Source organism: Peromyscus maniculatus, chromosome 1 (genome assembly GCF_049852395.1).
Source record: "Peromyscus maniculatus bairdii isolate BWxNUB_F1_BW_parent chromosome 1, HU_Pman_BW_mat_3.1, whole genome shotgun sequence".
Taxonomy (NCBI): Eukaryota; Metazoa; Chordata; class Mammalia; order Rodentia; family Cricetidae; genus Peromyscus; species Peromyscus maniculatus.
In genome coordinates, this window is record NC_134852.1 from 126,428,537 (window position 1) to 126,449,260 (window position 20,724).

The 20,724-nt window shown below is 46.8% G+C and overlaps 1 protein-coding gene across 13 annotated transcripts in view; it reads right to left on the reverse strand.

Annotated features, from left to right (window-relative positions):
- The window catches only part of Plekha7 (pleckstrin homology domain containing A7), a 191,148-nt gene extending 175,264 nt beyond the window's left edge, over positions 1–15,884 (reverse strand). For 11 of the 13 annotated variants that reach the window (XR_006074700.2, XR_013044320.1, XM_076550739.1 and 8 more), the window contains exons 1-3: positions 15,259–15,377; positions 15,074–15,150; positions 14,920–14,977 (exon numbers count right to left, since the gene is read on the reverse strand). Coding sequence is in view for 10 of the 13 variants with exons in the window: in XM_076550739.1 (XP_076406854.1) it covers positions 14,920–14,977; positions 15,074–15,150; positions 15,259–15,341 (218 nt within the window). In the remaining 3 variants the exon portion in view is untranslated. Of the gene's footprint in view, positions 1–3,938; positions 4,023–14,919; positions 14,978–15,073; positions 15,151–15,258; positions 15,378–15,865 lie in introns of those variants that run through there. The other 2 variants (XM_015997366.3, XM_076550721.1) reach the window with 2 other exon arrangements.
- Between the last annotated feature and the right edge of the window lie 4,840 nt (positions 15,885–20,724).

Below are 20,724 nucleotides of genomic sequence, written 5' to 3' on the forward strand. Positions count from 1 at the left end.
AGACAGCCTGGCTCTTTAAGCGGGTTTAAGAGGCTCATCAGTTCCTAAGCTGGGTCAGTTGACATCTGGGGAGGAGGGAAAAGGAGAGGAAGAAAGGATTAAGGAGGGGGTGATAGTCCAGATGAAGAGAGCCACACACCCACACACCCACACACCTCCTGAGCACCAGGGATCTACTCACAGCCTCACCTGCCTGAGGACCACAGCTCCACTCATTTTTTCCCCAGCGGAGTCTTTCTGAGGGAAGCCCAGGATGCTTCTGCTTTGAGATCCTCCGGAAAAGTGCAGAGAAGGAGTGGTGGAGACTGGAGCCAGGAGGTACCATGGGCCAGGGTAGAAACAACACTAAATTTGGAGCCAGGATGACTCAGGTTCAAGTCCCAACTGATGTTCTGGTCTCTTTAGCTTCCCACCTGTGCCTCAAATGCCCGAGCTGTACAAATGACAGCTGAAATGCCTGCCTCTTAAAGGAATGTGTGGTTAGCTGCAAAGCGTCAGACGTTGACACCTATGATCTGAAAAACACCAGACAACTTGTCTGTTCTCCAGGGGCCAAGGCTGATACCAGGTGGCTGCCCGGCTAAGGAGCAGCATTCATACAGCCTCCAAGAGTCTAGGAAGGAGACAGACCCCAGCCTTTCCACACCACCCTGGGCACTTGCAGCCTAGACCCCTGTGCCTAGGCAAGTACCTGTAACCTCAGGCAGCCTGGCCCTTTACAGACAAAAGGGCTGTTGAGGGTTTTTGCTTTAGGGTTCTATGTATGCTTGTTATTTAGTTAGACTGATTGTTTGTTTTGAGACAGGGTTTTGCTATGTAGACCAGACTGAGCTCAAACTCACAGTGTTGATGCCCCTGCCTCAGCCTCCTGGGTGCTGGAAGTCCAGGCATGCACCAAAATGTCTGTCGTAATTAACTCTTTACTTGAAATAACTGCACGTGTATGTAAAAGCTGCAAGAGTAAAGGGGCTAGAAAGATGGTTTGCAGCTGAAGAACACCTGTTCTTCCAGAGGACCTAGGCTGGGTTCCTAGCACCCACAATCACCTGGAACTCCAGTTCCAGGGGATCCAACTCCCTCTTCTGACCGCTGCAGGCACAAGGCACACATGTAATGTGTGAAGGATAATAAATGAAGGAAAAATAGTCATACACATAAAATAAATAAATAAATCTACTAAAAGTTTTTATTTATTTATTTATTTTTGGTTTTTTTAAGACAGGGTTTCTCTATGTAGCCCTGGTTGTCCTGGAACTCACGCTGTAGACCAGACTGGCCTCAAACTCACATATCTGCCTGCCTCTGCCTCCCGAGTGTTGGGATTAAAGGTATCTGCCACCGTATCTAGCTAAAAAAGGTATTTTTTAAGTTGCAAAAGAACAATATAAAGTGTCCCCGGGTACCCGCACCCAGACTCAGCCACTGCTAACACTGTGTCCCATACTGTCATCATTCCCCCCTACCCCGTACACACAAACACACTTTCCCCCATAACTATTTAAGAGCAAACATTTCAGTATGCATTTCCCAGAACTAAAGACATCCTTTTAGTACTAAATGGCTTTCTAATTTTATCCATCCAAATGAATTTTGAGTTGAATTCTGCAGCTGACATGCTACTAACTCAGGCAGCCCGGGACCAGGCACATCAAGCTTCCCCTGGATTAGCCGGAGGCAGCCAGGACTCAGCACTCCTGCTCTCTCCTCATCTCTGAGCTGTGTGAACGGCTGTACAGGAGCTCAAGCTGACCGGCCTTTATTCTGCAGCAGACATGGGCCCTTTCCATTAAGCAATTCATGCAGGGCTGGAGGGATGGCTCAATGGTTAAGAGCATTGACTGCTCTTCCAGAGGACCCGAGTTCAATTCCCTGCACCCACATGACAGCTCACAACCATCTGTAACTCGTTTCAGGGGCCCTGACATCCACGGCAAAATACCAATGCATATAAAATAAATTCATTTAAAAAAAGTAATTCATGCAATCCTCACACTAACAACACTGAGCCTTTGGGGAAGTAAGCTTCAAAAGAGTCAGCAATTTCCCAAGGTCAGAGAGCATCAGGTGCCCAGCTGGGATGGCATCCAGGTGGTAAGGCTGCCTCTTCCCACAGCTGTCACCACATCCACACACCTAGCCACTGTCTACAGGATGCAGGGCCTGGCTCTGCTTTGGGCTTCCCAGATGGCAAGTAACTGTGAGCAAGCTGGATGAGAGGTAGTCTAGTACAACTCAGGCCAAGCAAACTCAGTCCAGACGAAAACCCAAGCCTGGCAAAGTGACACATGCTTTTAATCCCAGCACTCAAGAGACAGAGGCAGAGAACTCTGTGAGTTCAAGACCAGTGTAGTCAATCTAGAGAGTTTCAAGACAATCACAGCTACATAGGAAGGCCCTGGAAAAGAGAGAGGGGGCGGGGGAGAAGAGAGAGGGAAGGAAGGAAGAAAGGAAAAAAGGAAGGGAGGGAGGGAGAGAGGGACGGAGGGATGGGAGGGAGGGAGGGATGGGAGGGTTGACCCGAGGCCTCAGCAGCTGCTGGTGTGGCTTTCCTCCAGGCCCTTACAGTGTTTTGGGGACTAAGACCCAGAGAGAACAGAAAACCAATGACTGGTCTCCCCATACTTCCTTGTACCTAGGACTCTGGAGAGGAGCTGGCACCTCCTGGGGCAGATGTTTCTATCTGGGAAAATGCAAAGCCACACAGTAGACCTGATACAGCTTACCAAAGCAGTGATCCCAAGGGAGGTAAGGGAGAGGATGAATCAACTGTAAAGTCTACAGAAGCGAGGTGTGGTGGTGCAGGCCTGTAATTCCAGCACCACCACACCTAGGGAGTGGGGGAGATCAGGAGTGAGGCCAGCTTGGGACTCACAGTAAGACCCTGTTTTGACAACCAAAGGCTGGGAAGTCATTCAGTGGTAGAGAGCTTGCCCAGCAATCCCAAAGTCCTGAGTTCCCTCCCTAGCATAGCAAAAATGAAATCTGCATGCATGACATTTTCTGTACCCTAGTCTCCTAGAAAAGCAGACCTTCTCCTTCTGTCCTTAAGTTTGTGGCCACATGTCCCCTTCTGTCATTAAGTCTGTGGTCCCTGTGTCTGAGAAGCCCACACTAGGGTACCTCCAGGCCTCTCCCCTTAGCCCGGAAAGGTTGAACTAATAGGTAACTATAGGAAAATCACTTTACCCTATGAGTTAAATTTCAACAGCCAAAATAAAAGAGTGGTAAGAATTGAACCAGATCATGTTCATGAAACACTCTGCGGACAATAAAAATGTTCATTCAAAATGCTTCTCTTTCCCAGAAGTCAAAAAGCAAATGTTTTGACAGCCATGTGACAAGAGGCAAACACCACCATATTCCCCCAGACTCTTCCCTCTGCCAATATTTACTCACAACGCCATGCCAGTCCGAGATGCTGACTCCTTATGTTGAACTGGAGTGGGCATCACAATAAGTCACCCACTATCCCACATCCTAGCCGGTCCCCCCAACTGCCCACCCTCCAAAACTGTGACCTGACCTAGAGTCTTGCACATGCCATACAATGATCTACCACCAAGCAGGAACCCCCAATCCTTTTCTTTTTACTTTGACATTTGAATCACAGTCTCACGAAATAGCACAAACTGGCTTTGGACTCGCTTGCTCTGTAGCCCAGAAGATCTGAGATTTGCCACCCTCCTGCTTCCTGCTCATAATCTTCTTTCCAAAACCCTAAGAAGTTCGAAATGTGTCCCCTTAATATGTGAAGAGAAGGGAAGGACTGTCGTGAGGCACAGCAGGTGGTGGTTATTATTTTCTCTTTTGTAGTGTTGGGGACGGAACCCAGGTTTCGCTGGCAAGCTAGGCAAGCATTCTCCCTCTGAGTTACCCGTCCTCCAGCGCTCATCAACGCAGAAGAGACTCACACCCACCCTCTCCATGCACAGACCTACCTGCTGCAGGGGCAACTGAATCCCCCATGGGTCAAGAGCCGTAAGCAGCTTTAATCATTTTTCTTAGAGGTTTCTCCAGCTCTTTGGAGGGCCTGTTTTGAGAGTGTGATACAAACCACAGCTTTAAATCCTTCCTCCAGCTTTCTACAGAACACTCAGTGTTAGTGCTTTCCCACAGACTCAGTGCTAACTAAATCCATGATCTGGCTTTCCTCTTTGATAAAGCCACCAGGAAGTGCAAGGTAAAGTGTGGGATTATACCCAAACCAGCCAAGCGGGAGAACCTGCTTGCCCTTCAACAATGAGGCTTCAGGATTTCCATTTCAAATACATGTATGCCATTAGCACCCACAATTCATTGTGAGACTCTCAATTTCTGGTTTGAAATAAAGTTCTGGAAATACTGTGTCCAAGTTTCAATAGTTTTCCTAAAAGGTCTTCCAGCTAGTAGGGACTTCCCCCTTGACATCTGTCACATCTGGGCCGCTCTTCACTGCCTCTTTAAATTGATTGAGAAATGAGGTGTTGCAGGTAAAAGGTGCATCCTAAAAACTGAGTATGGTCTGCAGCAGGGTGTCTCTGAAGGAGTCTAGAAGCCACGCTCTCCCCTAGCCCAGCTCTCCCTGTTTCTCCCTGTGCACCACTTGGCCTCTCTTCACCTCACCCTGTCCAGAGGGCCCTGAGCCTGCACACTCCTATACTACGCTTTACAGTAAGGCATGGTGCTGATGACTCATCCAGCATCAGAGCTGAATGACCTGATATCTACATTTAAACCAATATATATATATATATATATATATATATATATATCATATAAATAGAAATGAATTATAAAACATATAATATATACTTTAAATTTGTCTTTACTTAGAATGATAATAAACAAACCAGGAAACAGTGATATATACCTTTAATGCCAGCACTCTGGAGGTGAAGGCAGACAGACCTCTGTGAGTTGAAAGGTCAGCCTGATCTACGTAGCAAATTCTAGGCCAGCCAGGGCTATGCAGTAAGACTGTCTCAAAAAAAAAAAAAAAAAAGACATGAAATAGCATACTTTAAAAACTATGACAAGTCTAGGGGGGGAAATGGAAAAGGAACACGTTTTATAATGTAGGTCTGTTGATTTGTCTCCTTTTGTTTGACAAAGGGGCTCAAATAACCCAGGCTGGCTTCTTACAATTCAATATATATCTGAAGATGGCCTTGAACTCTTGGACCCTCCTGCCTCCACCTCCAGAATGCTGGAATTGCTGGCTGAACACACTGTCTTACACTGCAGTTTTGTTTTGCCGTTGTGTTTTGGAGACAGAGATGCCAATAGCCCAGAGTCTCATGTAGTCCAGACAGGGCTCTCACTCAATGTGTCACCAAGGAAGACCTTGAACTCTTGACGGCCTTACCTCCTACTCCCAAGTGCTAAGATTAATGTGCCGCCACACCCATGTCACTACAGCACTTTCCATGGCACCTCCCTCTTTCCATTTTGCACGGGGGACCTGCAAGCTTTGTTACTGGCTCTGCCCCTGGGATATTCCAGCCCACAGCCTGGGGAAACGATGAAAAATCAGCTCACTCCAAGCCTTCAGTGTCTTTCCCAAGTCCTACTACCTAGGGAATGGCACCTGCACAGGATGGCCCCACAAGTCCCCCAAGATAAGGCTGGAGGGTCTGAAGCTAGGTGGCACCTTGTGTAATCAGCTGGCCCCTGTCAGGACCTTGGAGCAAAGTCAGAAGATGCCAAGGGAAGCCGAGGAAAGAGGGGGTCTAGTCCAATGGCCAATTCATGAGGAAATCCCCAGATGTGAAGAGCTGAGCTCAAGAGATCAAGCGGGCAGAAAAGGCTGCCTGAGCCTCTACTGGCCAGGTTCCTGCTTTGAGTGTTGCTGCTGACAATGAGTAACTACATCCAAGATGCCTGGGTCCGGAACACCAGCCCCAACAGGCCCACTCCTGGCTTCCCTGCTTCTGTTCCATACACAAGTCTCCACTCTAGCCAGGAATTTTAAAAGCCTGGACTACTTAATGATCACCCAAGGTTTCTTGGGGACATAGCCTCTTCCATAAATAAGGACAGATGGATTAGGTGCCAAGCCTCAGAAGCAGTGAACAGGTCTGCCCTCAAGGAGCAGCTTTTAAGCAGGGTGTGGTATCCCTGTCCCCCCACCCTCCAGCCCCCATCACATAAGTGCCTCAGGCAGGAGGATTATTCACAGAGCGGCCCTATAGTTGGGCCTATGGCTCAGACCTGTAAAATCCCAACTATTTGGAAACTAAGGCAAGATTGCAAGTTCAAGGCTAGCCTAGGCAACTCAGTGAGAGAGTATTTGCCTAACATGCTTGAGCACCTAGGTTCATTACATGAGGCTATGTCTCAAAACAAAACAAAAAGCTAGGTACAGTGATATGTGCCTATAATCCTACACTAGCAAAGCTGAGGCAGGGGAAATATTATGTGTTCTGGGCCAGCTGGGCTACAGCTGTAAATAAACCAGACAACAGCTATGAATAGCAATAGCAGTTCCTGGATTTTCCCAAGAACTCGAAAAGATGAAATTAGCATCATGTGGTGCTTAACTAGCTTAACTAGCTCTTAGGGAGCTACAAAGTTCAAGGTCAGCCTCGGCTACACTGCAAGGCCTGTCTTAAAAAAAAAAAATAGAATAAGGCCAAGCACACATCTTTAATCCTAGTACTAAGGAAGCAGAGGCAGGTGGATCTCTGTGAGTTTCAAGATTACAAAGTGAATTCCAGGACAGCCAGAGCTATACAGTGAGACCTTGTATCAATAAGACCAGGAGCTGGAAAGGTGGCTCAATGGTTAAGAGCCCTGGCTGCTCTTCCAGAAGACCCAAGTTCAATTCCCAGCACCCACATGGTAGCTCACAACTCCAGCTCCAGGAGATCCACACTCACAAAGCCATATATGCAGGCAAAACACCAATTCATATAAATTGAAAATAAATGAATCATAAAAAAAAAAAAAAGAAGACGAAAGGGGGCTGGAGAGGTGGCTCAGCAGTTAGGAGCGCTGACTACTGCTCTTTCAGAGAACCCAGGTTCAATTCCCAGCACCCACATGGCAGCTGAGCTACCTGTAATTCCAAGATCTGACACCCTCACACAGACATACATTTGCAAGCAAAATACCAATGTGTTGTAGAATATTATTTTAAGATGTGTTACATTTGTTTATGCTGTGGAGTATTTGTTTAATGATGCAAAGATGTGTTGCATTCTTTTATGTTGCATTTGTTTAACTCTGTGAAGCTGTGTTACTGTGCCTGTCTAAAACACCTAATGGTCTAATAGTGAAGCAGGAGAAAGTATAGGCAGGGCTGGCAGGCAGAGAGAAATCTGAGGGGAGAAAAAGAAGAGCAAGAGGGATCAAGGAGGTCATCAGTGGCTAGCCACCCATCTACACAGCCAGCCATGGAGTAAGAGTGAAAGTAAGATACACAAAAATAAGAAAAGGAAAGAGCCCAGAAGCAAAAGGTAGATGGGCTAATTTAGGTTAAGAAAAGATGGCAAAAGCCGGGCGGTGGTGGCGCACGCCTTTAATCCCAGAACTCGGGAGGCAGAGCCAGGCGGATCTCTGTGAGTTCGAGGCCAGCCTGGGCTACCAAGTGAGTTCCAGGAAAGGCGCAAAGCTACACAGAGAAACCCTGTCTCAAAAAACCAAAAAAAAAAAAAAAAAAAAAAGAAAAGATGGCAAAAAACAAGACAAGCTGAGCACGGAAGGAGGTGCTATGTGGGGCTTACAGCACTACCTTGTTCCTAGTAAGTACCCCACAAACACTAGCACTGATTGTCAGCACCGGCAGCTCAGAATCCATGGCTTTTATTTAAAAGGTAACTGGAACAAGCATGTGAGCACTGGTTTCTAACAGCAGTGAGCGCTGTGACATTTCACCTCTGAACCTCTCTTTAAAATGGAAGGACTTGCTTTTACAGCATGCTCCAGCCGTAAACTACAAAAGAAAGAGCCTGCCATCATACATGGTCACACACAACAGTACTCTCTCCATCTCCTTCATGTTTTCTCTTCCACATTCTTATTCCATTTACTCTACACAAGAGGCTAAAGAATCAAGTCAACTTCTTACATGATTTCTTTTTAAAGATGTTATAATGACTAATAGTTTAAACGGGTTTAAATTTTTAAAACTTCTTTTTTAAGATTATCAAAATAATTAGTGTTTTCTTGGATCTCTGGATATAAATTATAAAAATCATGGTATCAGAGTCTTCTTACTGCCACATGTTTTGCCTCAAAATTAAATAATTGATTAAGAGAAAAAAAGAAAAAGAAACAAGCCAAGCTAAGGCTGGGCATTTATAATTAAGAATAAGCCTTCATGTGTGATTTATTTGGGAACTGGGTGGAGGGCCCCCAAAGAGCTAAGAGCAAAAACAGCCAACAACATTTTGGCATCCCAATGTGGGCCTGTAGAAAGCTGAACACCACCAACGCACATAGGTGCTGGGATTAAAGGCATACGCCATCACCACCTGGCCACAAAATCTTTTCTTAAAGGGGATATCTGCACCACTTTACCTGCAGTTGGGAGAATCATTAATGCAAAATGTAGCCAAAAGTGCAGAAATAAACTAAAATCCACATTTCATAGTTCAGGGTTTTCTGCCTCAAGAAACAGACTCTAGATTAAAATCTCTGCTACACAGGACACAGTGGCACACACCTGTGATCCCAGGCCTCGGGAGATGGAGACAGGAGGATTCTGAATTCAAGACCAGTCTAAGGATCACAGCAAGATCTTGTCTCAGAAAACTGGGGGCAAGGCTTGGAAGGAACACACTTGTCTAGTATGTGCTATCCCCTGGGGTCATGCCTCCATATTCCAAAGAAATTAAAAAACAAACAAAAACCAAACCATGAAAGGAGGAGGGGACTTGTGAGAAAGAAAGGATCCAGAGGGAATGGGAGTAGGTAGGAATAATGGGGGACGAATATGCTCAGAACACATTATACAACTTGACAGGATCTGGAATCATCTGGGAAACATGCTTCCAGGAAGATCTGTGATTTATTTATTCATTCAAATTGCATTAGTTTCTGACCATGCCTGTGAGTGATTATTAGGATTAAGTAAATTGAAACAGAAAGAGCCCCCAAAAAGTCAGAAGCACTATTCCTGGGCTGGAAAGGCAGAAAGCCAGTGGGGCAAGCGCTTTCCTCCTGACTGTTAGTGCAGTGTGAACAGCTCCTTCAATTCCTGCCATGCTGACTCCCAGCCTTGAATGACTGTAACCTTGAACTGTGAGCCAAAATAAGCCCTTCTGTGGTGATATGAATGGGAATGGCCCCCACAGGCTCATATTTCTGCATGCTTAGTCACCAGGGAGTGGAACTGTTTGAAAGGATTAGAAGGATTAGGAGTTGTGGCCTTCCAGGAGGAAATGTGTGGGAGTAAAGAGCCCATGCCAGGCCCAGGCTCTCTCCCTATGGATCAGGATGTAGCTCTCAGCTATTGCTCCAGCGCCATGCTTGCCCCATGCTCCCTGCCATGAAAATAATGGACTGACCCTCTGAAACTGTAAGCAAGTCCCCAATTAAATGCTCTCCTTTAGAAGAGTTGCTCATGGTCACGGTGTCTCTTCACAAAAGAGAACAGTGACTAAGACACCTTCCTTCAATAAATTATTCCTGTCCAGGCATTTGATCACAGCGACAGGAAAGAAACTAACTAAGGCAAACATGTACAGCTTTGTCAAAAATTAAAAGAAAAACAAAATACCTCTGTTAAGTACCAGGAACAATCGTTGTATCCTGAAAATACCACACACTTTTCCTGTCCACTGGGGAAACATTCAGCCATGACTCTGTTCTATCTCTCAGACTTTATTGACAAATCCAGAAATTCTCAGTCTAAGAAAGCATGCAGGGCCAGGCAGATGGTTCAGCAAGCAGAAGGTACTCACTACCAACCCTGACAATGACCTGAGTTTGATCTCCCTTCTCTAGGAACCACATGATGAAATGAGAGAACAGACTCCCCAGGATTGTCCTCTAACCTCTACACACCCCATAGTACACTACTGCTGTAAACAATCCTTTTCTACATTATGAATATGGATTACTCTCATTTGCTAATAAAAAGCTGATTGGCTGATAGCTGGGCAGAAAGAGATTGAGCTTGAAAGCCAGGCTAGGAGAATGCTGGGAAGAAGTGCAGAGTCAGAGAATCACCAGCAAATGCAGAAAAGCAAGATGAGAATGTCATATTGAGAAAAGGTACAAAGCCACCTGTCTAAACATAGATAAGAATTACAGGTTGCTGGGCAGTGGTGGCGCACCACTCGGGAGGCAGAGGCAGGCGGATCTCTGTGAGTTCAAGGGCAGCCTGGGCTACAGAGCGAGTTCCAGGAAAAGCACCAAAGCTTCACAGAGAAACCCTGTCTTGAAAAAAAACCAAAAAAAAAAAAAAAAAAAAAAAATTACAGGTTAATTTAAGTGTAAGAGCTAGTTAGTAATAAGCCTGAGCTATCAGCCGAACCTTTATAATTAATATAAGCCTCTGTGTGGTAATTTGGGAAGTGGCTGGTGGGTATTTGTGAACAGGTGGTTGAGACAGGAAATGTCCAATTACACACTATGGCACACCAACACACATACATACACACACACACACACACACAAAAAAAAAAAAACCCACACACTCTTAGAATGTAATAACTTGTTTAAAAAAACACAAATTTTTTTTAGAAAGCATATAAATGCAAAACTGCATGGGTTGTGGGGCAAGGAGGAAGATAATGAATCCCAAATCTGGAGGCCTCTTCAGAAATTATCATGTAGAAAACACAGCAGCTACCACAGGATCCCAGCATGTAGACACCAGCAGCCTCTGATGGTAGGAGCCACTATCAATGTTGCTGTGGGTAGGCCTTCCAGAAAGTATGGGAGGATTCAGATGGGGGGACAGAATTACCAAAGAAGAGTTACAACAGGGATGAAAGCCGGATGCTGGGGACAACAGCCTGGAGTCTTACAGACTGCACAAATCCCAGCTCAAGATGTACTGCAAACTGCTCACAACCTCTCCTCATTACCCCAATAGGTGACCTTGTGATACAGACCTGGACCTCTCCCTCTCACCTCCACAGAACCTCTGCTCCAGCAACTGCCCAGTCTCTTACCTACACCATCTATTTCTCCTTCTCCCACCAGAACAAAAGATGTTGTACAATCTTCCCCTGAAAAGAGAAAACCCCTCCCTCAACCCACACTCCGAGCTGTTAGCCAATGTCTAGACTCCTCTTTGCAACAAAACTCCCAGGAAGATGTGATGTCCTTCCTGGACAGGTGTTTCTTACCTACTTTCTCTGCCATGGGCTCCAGTCAGCTATGAACTAGAGGTTCCTATGACTATACATCTGCTGTGGAATAATTCTTTTGTACATTGTAAAGATTTGTCACTCAAATTGGTTTAATAAAATGCTGATTAGCCAGTAGCCAGGCAGGAAGTATAGGTGGGCAACCAAACTAAGGATGATGGGAAGGAGAAGGGCAGAGTCAAGAGTCACCAGCGAGAAGCAGAGGGAACAGGAAATGAACATGCCATGCTAATAAAGGTACCACCACATGGCAGAACATAAATAAGGAATATGGGTTAACTTAAAATGTAAGAGTTAGCTAGTAACAAGCCTGAGCTATTGGCTGAGTATGTATAATTCATATTTAGCTTCAGAGTCAGTTATTTGGGACCTGGCCTTCAGGACAGGAAACGTGCAATTACAACACATCTTCTTACCTTCTCAGTCTCTCCTCTTAAGTTTACCTCTTTCCCAACCTCAAACATTGCACGTCCCCAGGCTAAGAGCATTGTACTGGTTAGTTTCTATAATCAACTTGACACAAACCAGAGTAACCTGGGAAAAAAATAACCTCAATTGAAGAATTGCCTTTGGTGGGAAATTGTCTTGATTGTTGATTGATGTGGGAGGGCCCAGTCTGCTGTGAACCATACTATCCTTGACAGGTGAGCATAAGAAAACTGGGCTGGCAAGCCAGAGTGAGTCAATAAGCAGCCTTCCTCCAGGCTTCTGCTTCAGTTCCTGCTCTGACTTCCTTCACTGATGAACTGTGACCTGAAGTATAAACTGAAATAAACCCTTTTCTTCCCTAATTTCCTTCACCGTGCTCCTGGTTGTGGTGTTTATCACAGCAACAGAAAGCAAACCAGGACAGAATTTCTTGGTCTGAACTTGTCCTTGATGACATCATCTACTCCTCATGGCATCATACAACTGTTATCTACAAATGGGGTATCTGCAAACCTCTCTCACTCTCAACCCCAAGCTTCAGATTCATACATCTATATCAACCTTCCTAATGCTGAGACCCTTTAATATAATTCCTCATGTTGTGGTGACACCAACCACAAAATTATTTTCATTGCTATTTTCTAACTGTAATTTTGCTACTATTATGAACTATAGTGTAAATATCCATGTTTTCCTGCTAGGAGTTGTAATGTAAATATCCATGTTTCCTGCTATGAATTATAATATAAATATTCATGTTTTCTGATGGTCTTAGGGTGACCCCTGTGAAAGGGTTGTTACACCCCCCACCCCACCCGGGGTCACGACCCACAGGTTGAGAACCAGTGAGCTATATGCTATATTCCTATCTTAAATGTAAAACAGCAAAATAAGATCTTTTTGTGTGTTGTTATTTTTCGAGACAGGGTTCTCTGCTGTCCTGGAACTTGTTCTGTAGACCAGGCTGGCCTCATACTCACAGAGATCTGCCTGCCTCTCCCTCCAGAGTGCTGAGATCAAAGGTGTGTGCCACTACCACCTGGCTTACATCTTTTTTTTTTTTAATCATCTATTCAAGATTGTTTCTCCCCCAGCATTCCCATCTTAATTTAAAGATATGGGCACCACCTGTCAGGTACTCTCACCTCTAGGAGTCATCTGTGTGCATGTGTGAGTGTGTACATGTGTACTTGTGTGTTCTTGTGTGTACAGGAGCACATGTGCATGAATGCATATGTATATATGTGTGTACATGTGAATATAAAAGCCAGAAGCCAAGTCAACCTCATGTGTTGTTTTTCAGATGTCCACCTTGTTTTTTGAGACAGCGCCTCTCACTGGGACCTGGGGTTTACAGATTAGGCTAGGATGACTGGCCAGCAAGCAAGCCCTAGATTTTCCTGTCTCCATCTCTCCAGAGCTAGGATTACAACTGCATGTGACTACAATGGATTTTTATGGGATCTAACACCAGTGTTCATGCTTGTGTGACAAACACTTTATGAACTATGTCCCTACGAGTCATCTTTGAATGTTCTTTCTCTCAGACAGCATCCGATCTATTAGAAAGGTCTGTAAACACTACATCCAAAGCACAGCCTGAATCTAACGACTGTTCTCCATCTCTGTGCTCCACTCTCCACTAGAGTCTTCTCTGGACCACAGCCACGGCCTCCTACTGCTCCCCTGCCTCCCTGGCACAGCTGTCCACGCAGACCCCATTCTTCCTAAAATTGCCAAGCATAGCATGCCACTTTCCCGTTTAAAAACCTCTGAGTTCTCCTTGGGCTCAGAATATAGCTTATCAGCCATTTACCTCAGTCCAGCTTCATCATTTACCTCCCTACCTGTGACCCCCTTTAGTGCCACTCTCCCTTGGTCACCTTCAAGTCACACGAGCCTCTTTGCTCAGTGAACTTGAAGGGTTTTGTGTCTTAAAACATTTTTTTTTCTGAAATGTTTTGCCCCTAGTGGTCATCACAGCAAGGATCCTTTTCGTCATTCAAACTTCAAATGTCACCTGCTCAGAAAAAGTCATCACGACCTTCCAATCCAACAAGTCATCCAATCATTCCAAATCGCATCCTCTCGTGTTAATTTTCTGCACAGCAGTCGCTGCTACCCGCTATTATTATTGCTCACTCTTTGTTTCCTTTCCTCCTGCCGGCTTCAAATCAGCGAGCAGGAACAGTGAACACCTCCCCTCCATAAATCTCATCCATCAGTCTCAGCCACTACACAAGAGTCCCAAGCGGGGAAGGAGGCTCGAGGACTTTCTTCACGTACTCTGATCCAGGTCTAAACAGTGTTTCCAAGTTGGTGTAGAAATGAATTCTGAATCACGGCCCCCCACAGTACACCTAGTGCCAGTCAAACCACCGGCCGGAAGACCTTTGGCTAGTTCATTCATTCGATAAACAAACATTTACCAAGCTCCTACTCTATGCCAGTGGGGCAAAGGACCAAAGGCAAGTTCTGACTCCCAAGAACCACAGGTAGCAGAGCGAGGAACGCGGCAACACAGGCACTTTCCCCGAGCGGGAAAGATTAAGACTGTACGCGTGTCCCTTATGGCTTCGAGAGCAGAGCCACACGGCCCAACAGACCCAGAGTAACTGGTGGAGCAGCACCCCGCGGCTCGGGCGCCAAAGCTCCCACTCTACTAGCCCAGGCAGAGCCGGCAGTCCGCGTTCGTCTGCGTTGGGCGCCCGCCGAAGACTCGCGGTTCGAGTTCCAGGAATCTCATTGGCTGGCCGGGAGCCCCACCCCCACCCCATCCCTGAGGAGCAAGGATGCAGCCACCGGGGTCGCGCTCCAACTCTCCTTGGCGATCCCGGCCAGCGCGGCCAGACACCACCTTCCACTAGCGTCGCGGCCCCTCTTCCCCCTCCCCCACGCCCAAGCCCTGAGGCCACACTCCCGAGCCACACGAGCCCTACTCCCGGACACCCGCCACTGTGCCCAACGCTTGCCCCGAGGGTAGGCGTGTCCCGGGAGCCGTGGAGTTTGCTGGCGCTGGCTCGGCCGCTGGCGGGCGGGCGGGACCGGGCCAGGCCCCCTGCGGCGCTGCGAACCCCGGTGCCCAGCCGTCCCCGAGCCCGCCACCTTCGGGCACACAAACCCCGAGCGCCCAGCCCGCCCAGGCTGCGGAGGAGCGAGTCAGGTGCGGCCGCGATGCGGGCTTACTCACTCGATGAAGAAGCTGGCGCCCTCCTCCGTGAAGCCCTCCTCCCAGCCGCGCGGCAAGTCTGCGGGAAGGCGAGAAAAGTCGGTCAAACTCGCGCGGCCGTGGCGCCCCCCGCCCCCGTCACCCCACCCCACCCCTCCGCTGTCCCCGGGCCCACCTGAGCGGATCATGTGACCCGAGTTGACGGGCTCGCCGGTACGCGGGTGCAGCCAAGTCGTGCAGCGGAGCTGGTCACTGCGGGAGACGTGCACCTGTTAGCGCCACCGCCCCCCCCCCACGCCCGCCCCGGGCCCCGGCCCCCCAGCGCCCGCCCCGACCCGAGTGCTGCCGCCCCTCGCGTACTTAATAAAGAAGACGCGGCCGTCCCGACAAACGCCGTACGACCAGTGCTCAGGTAGGGTGTCCCGCCCGACCGCAGCCGCCATGTTCGCCCAGCACCAGAGCCCCAGGCCGGGGGAGGGGGGGGGAGGTTGAAGGGGCGGGGCAAGGGGCGGGGCGAGTGGGAGATAGGGGTGCGTGAAGTTGGACAGAGAGTGGGAGGGACAAGAAACAGGGAGCTGGAGTAGCAAGAAGTGGGGGGCAAGGAGTTCGATGGGGATAGGGAGGGGAGGGACAAAACGTGGGGAGGGGGTCCAAGAAGTTGGAAAGAGCGAGGCGGCGAGGCAAAGAGTGGGAAGGGGCTGGGGCACGAGCGACTTCGATGCACCCCACTGTGTTCTTCTGTGCTGGCTGCAGCGTGGGCTCCCAGCCTTGGTGACTCGCGGTCTGGTGCCTGAGCCCGAGGTTGCAGCCGGTAACTCCAAAGTTCACTGGGGCAGGGGCCGGCTGGAGCGCTGGGCCCCTCAGCCTTTGTCCCCGAGACCCGCGGGCGATGGAGCAGACTGCCTCCCCCACCTCGCCGCCCCCCCCCCCACACACACACACCCTTGCTTCAGGAAAACCAGCCGACCTGCACGCTGAAACTTCTTTTCCCCGGAAGTGTGCGTCTTTCTTAGCCTAGGAACACCGAACAGGTTTCTTGCAGCCTCCAAGGCTTCTGGAAAAAAAGTGAAAAGCTTGCCTGTGATTCTAGCTCTGGTAGACTGAAGCAGGAAGATTGATGCGAGTCGGGAGACAGCCAAAGCTGCTTAAGAGAGTTTCAGGACAGCATGGGCTACTATGAGACACTGTCTCAAAAAAACAAAAAGTAAAGAATGAGGTCTAGGAGGGGCTGTGTGTAGAGTAGGTGGAGTAGCTTCCTTGGAACCTGGCGCACAATGGGTGCTCTAGTAACCGCTAGGGCAATCTTGCATTCATTTTCCCCAGCCCACAGCAGGGACATGGGCTAGGACCAAACTGGTCCTCTCCATGCCCCCACACATCTGAAGCTGCAGAGATCACAGGCTGCTTCTGCCTTCAGTTTTCACAAGTGACAAAAAAGACAGGATTTCCCTGCTCTCGCTTTGGAAGAGCTGTCAGCCCGCAGTCTGTAACACCTCTTTTAAGTATTCAACTCTTGGGGGAGCTCCCCTGAACCCCCAGAGCAAAGGAGACCCTTCTGCTCCCTTAACTCACTTGTCTGCACCTAATTGACATTTGTGTGTTTACTCTTTTGTTCTCCCAAAAAAACTAAATGTGTCAACTGGAAAGAGAAGGGGCCTTGGTCTGCCCCAAACTACAGGGGCCTGGGTGCCTGAACAATTCTGGAGCATGCTTTCAGTCACTCCTCCATGGGAGAATGGGAAACACTCAAGACACCCTGTCCTGTCACACAGCAAGTGGGTGGAGCAGGAAGCTAGGCTCCTGGGCAAGGGTCAGGCCAGCCTTGCAGGGACACAAGCTGCAGGTCTGAAGAGGCTGACCTGAGAGTGTGACTCAGAGTGGGCACCGGAAATGAGAGGTGGGGGTAGGATGAACCCTGAAGGAGGCACAGCTGGAGCAGGCCAGATGAACCTAACAGAGTGCAGGGCGACCTGTGGGAGGGGTGTGGGGTGCTAGGAAGAGCATAAAGGGATCCTTCCTCTGCAGCAGTTAATTCGGAGAGAGTTGCTGTGTGATTGGGGGTGCAGGGCCTTCTGTCTCTGACCCAGGTCTTGACCAAATGAACATAGAAAAATAGCATCTTTGTTATTAAACACTGATTTAAAAACAATATATTAAATGGGCAAGGATATGAACACACAGTTAATAGAAATGAAACACAAGTGGCTTTTAAGTAAATGGGAAGATAATTGACCATTGCATAATATCAAGTATACAAATGAAAATTACGGTGGAATTCTATTTTGTAGATGTTGGATTGGATTTAAAAAAACGAAAACAAAAACGTTCTTGTTCATTGCTGCTGGGACTATAAAATGATTCTGCCTCCTTGAAGGCAATTTGGCAGCAGCTGTTACAAGTAAATACACATTGCTTTGACCAGGCAACTCCACCACCAGGAGATACCCTGCAGGAAATGTTGTATCCCTTCAGTGTGGCTCAACGGTTAAGAATGTATACTACTGTTGAAAAGGACCTGGGTTCAGTTCCCAGTACCTATTTGGTGGGTCACAACCTTTTTGCACTCCTGTTCCAAGGGATCTTATGCCTTCTTCTGAACTTTGAGCACACTGCACACATGTGGTGCACAGGAATGCATGCAGGCAAAATGTATATACATAAAAATAAAAAATATTTTTAAAAAATACTTTAATCATGTGCTACCATATGTCTCTGAAAGTGTACTCATGAGGAGTTACTCCAGAAAATTAGATGTTTTTATTTCCTCATAAAAATGTGTGTATGATCATTTACAGCAGCTTCATCTATAAGGGCAAAAACTAAAAATGGCCTCCTAAGGGTGGGTGGTTAAATAACCAGTCCATCTCTTATACCACAGAATTTGGCTTCACAACAAAAACTTGACACACAACCATGTGGGTGGATCTCAAGATGTTAATAACGGGCTGGAGAGATGATTCAGCAGTTAAGAGCACTGGCTGCTCTTCCAGAGGACCTAGGTTCAATTCCCAGCACCCACATGTCAGTTCACAACTGTCTGTAACCCCAGTTCCAGAGGATCCGACACCCTCACATAGACATGCAGGCAGGCAAAATACCAATGCATATAAAATAAAAAGAAATAAATCATTTTTAAAAATTAAAAAAAGAAAGCCAAAGTGATAGTTTAAAAAAAAAAGTTCATACCAGCTGGGTGGTGGTGGTGCATGCCTTTGATCCCAGCATCGAGAGGCAGAGGCAGGTGGATCTCTGAATTTGAGGCTAGTCTGGCCTACACAGCTAGTTCCAGGACAGCCAGGGCTACACAGAAACCCTGTCTCGAAAAACAAAAGCAAACAGAAAAGATCTTAGTACCAAGTTTGCAAAGAGCAAAGCCAGCCTTAAAAAATCACATTTGATTTTACAGCATTCTCAAAATCCAATATCCAATATTGATTTTAAAAATTCATTAGTCCTGGGCATGGTGGCACATGCCTTTAATCCCCAGCACTAGAGAGGCAGAGGCAGGGGGATCTCTGAGTTCAAAGCCAGCCTAGTCTACAGAGTGAGCTCCAGGACAGTCAGGAGTACATAGAGAAACCCTGTTTCACAAAACAAAAAACGGGGGGCAAGAGAGATGGCTAGATGAAGACCCCAAGTTTGATTCCCAGCCTACATGGCCACTCACAACCATCAAACCCCCGTTCCATGGGATCTGATGCCCTCTCTGGCCTCTGAGGGCACTGCATGCACATAGTGCATAGATATACAGGCAGGCAAAGACACCTATATACATTTTTTAAAATCTTTTTTTTGTCTTGTTTTTTTTTTTTTTTAAATCTTTTGTTTTGTTTTGTTTTGCTGTTTTTCAAGACAGGGTTTCTCTGTATAGCCCTGGCTGTCCTGGAACTTGCTCTGTAGACCAGAATGGCTTCCAACTCAAAGATCCACCTGCCTCTGCCTCCTGAGTGTTGGGATTAAAGGCGTGTGCCACCACCGCCCTGCTCATTTAAAAAAAAAAAAAAGTAAAACATTATTAAGAGTACAAATAAATAAAAAAGTGAGTGTGCAGAGGAACTGTGCCTCAGATACTTTAGCAAGGGTGTAAGATGATCTAGCTACTCAGTTTGGCAGTTTTTTTTTTTTTTAAAGATTCATTTATTTATTTATTATGTACACAGAAAAGGGCGCCAGATCTCATCACAGATGGTTGTGAGCCACCATGTAGGTGCTGGGAATTGAACTCAGGACCTCTGGAAAAGCAGTCAGTGCTCTTAACCTCTGAGCCATCTCTCCAGCCCCAGTTTGGCAGTTTTTAAAGACTTATTTATTTTTGGTTGGGTGGTGGTAGCCCATGCCTTTAATCCCAGCACTCAGGAGACAGAGGCAGGTGGATCTTTGTGATTCAAATCTGGTCTACAAATCAAGTTCCAGGACAACCAGAGTTGTTACAAAGAGAAATCCTGTCTCCAAAAACAAAACAAAAAAAAGAAGATTTATTTTGTATGTGTATGGGTATTTTTTTTTTTTTTTTTTTTTTTTTTGGTTTTTCGAGACAGGGTTTCTCTGTGTAGCTTTGCGCCTTTCCTGGGACTCACTTGGTAGTCCAGGCTGGCCTCGAACTCACAGAGATCCACCTGGCTCTGCCTCCCGAGTGCTGGGATTAAAGGCGTGCGCCACCACCGCCCGGCTTGTGTATGGGTATTTTGCATCAATGTCTGTGTACCATATACATGCAGTGACCTTAGAGGCCAGAAGCCTGTTGTGGAATATTAGTTGAATATAGGCAGACTTTTCTTTCCTACCTACCAGTTTTCAAATAACCTACACAGAGACTTATTATTTATAAATACTTGGCCAGTAGCTCAGGCTTATTACTAACTAACCCATTTTAATTAACCCATTAAGTTAACTCATTTCCATTGATCTATATGCTGCCACATGGCTTGTGGCTTTGCCTGTTCTCCAGCATGTCTTGCTCCCTCTGTGTCTCCTGGCGACTCCTCTGATTCTGCCCTTCTTCATCCTAGCATCAATTTGATTGTCCTGCCTATACTTACTGCCTGGCTACTGGCCAGCCAGCTTTTTATTAAACTAATTGGAGTAACAAATCTTCACAGTGTACAAAAGGATTATTCCACAACAGTTGAAGATGTGTTATATTTGTCTATGCTGTGGAACATTTATTTAATGATGCAAAGATGTGTTGCATTCTTTTATGTGGCATGTGTTTAACTCTGTGAAGCTGTGTTACTTTGCCTGTCTAAAACACCTGACTGGTCTAATAAAGAGCTAAATGGCCCATAGCAAGGCAGGAGGAGGATAGGCAGGGTGATCAGAGAAGAGAGAATAAATAAAAGGAGAAAAAGAGCAGAGAGAGGAATGAAAAAAGGAGAAAAGAAGGAGAGGAGGATGCTGGGGACCAGCCACCCAGCCACCTAGCCAGACACAGAATAAGAAGGAAAGAACAAATATACAAAAATAGAGAAAGGCAAAAGCTCAGAGGCAAAAGATAGACGAGATAATTTAATTTAAGAAAAGCTGGCTAGATAGCCGGGCAGTGGTGATGCATGCCTTTAAGCACTTGGGAGGCAGAGGCAGACAGATTTCTGTGAGTTCAAGGCCAGCCTGGTCTACAGAATGAGTTCCAGGACAGCCAAGGCTGCACAGAGAAAGCCTGTCTCAAAAAATCAAAAAAAAAAAAAAAAGGAAAGAAAGAAAAAAGAAAAGAAAAGCTGGCTAGAAACAAGTCAAGCTAAGGCCAAGCATTGGTAAGAATAAGTCTCTGTGTGACTATTTGGGAGCTAGGTGGTGGGTCCCCAAAGAGTCAAGGAGTAAAAACAACCA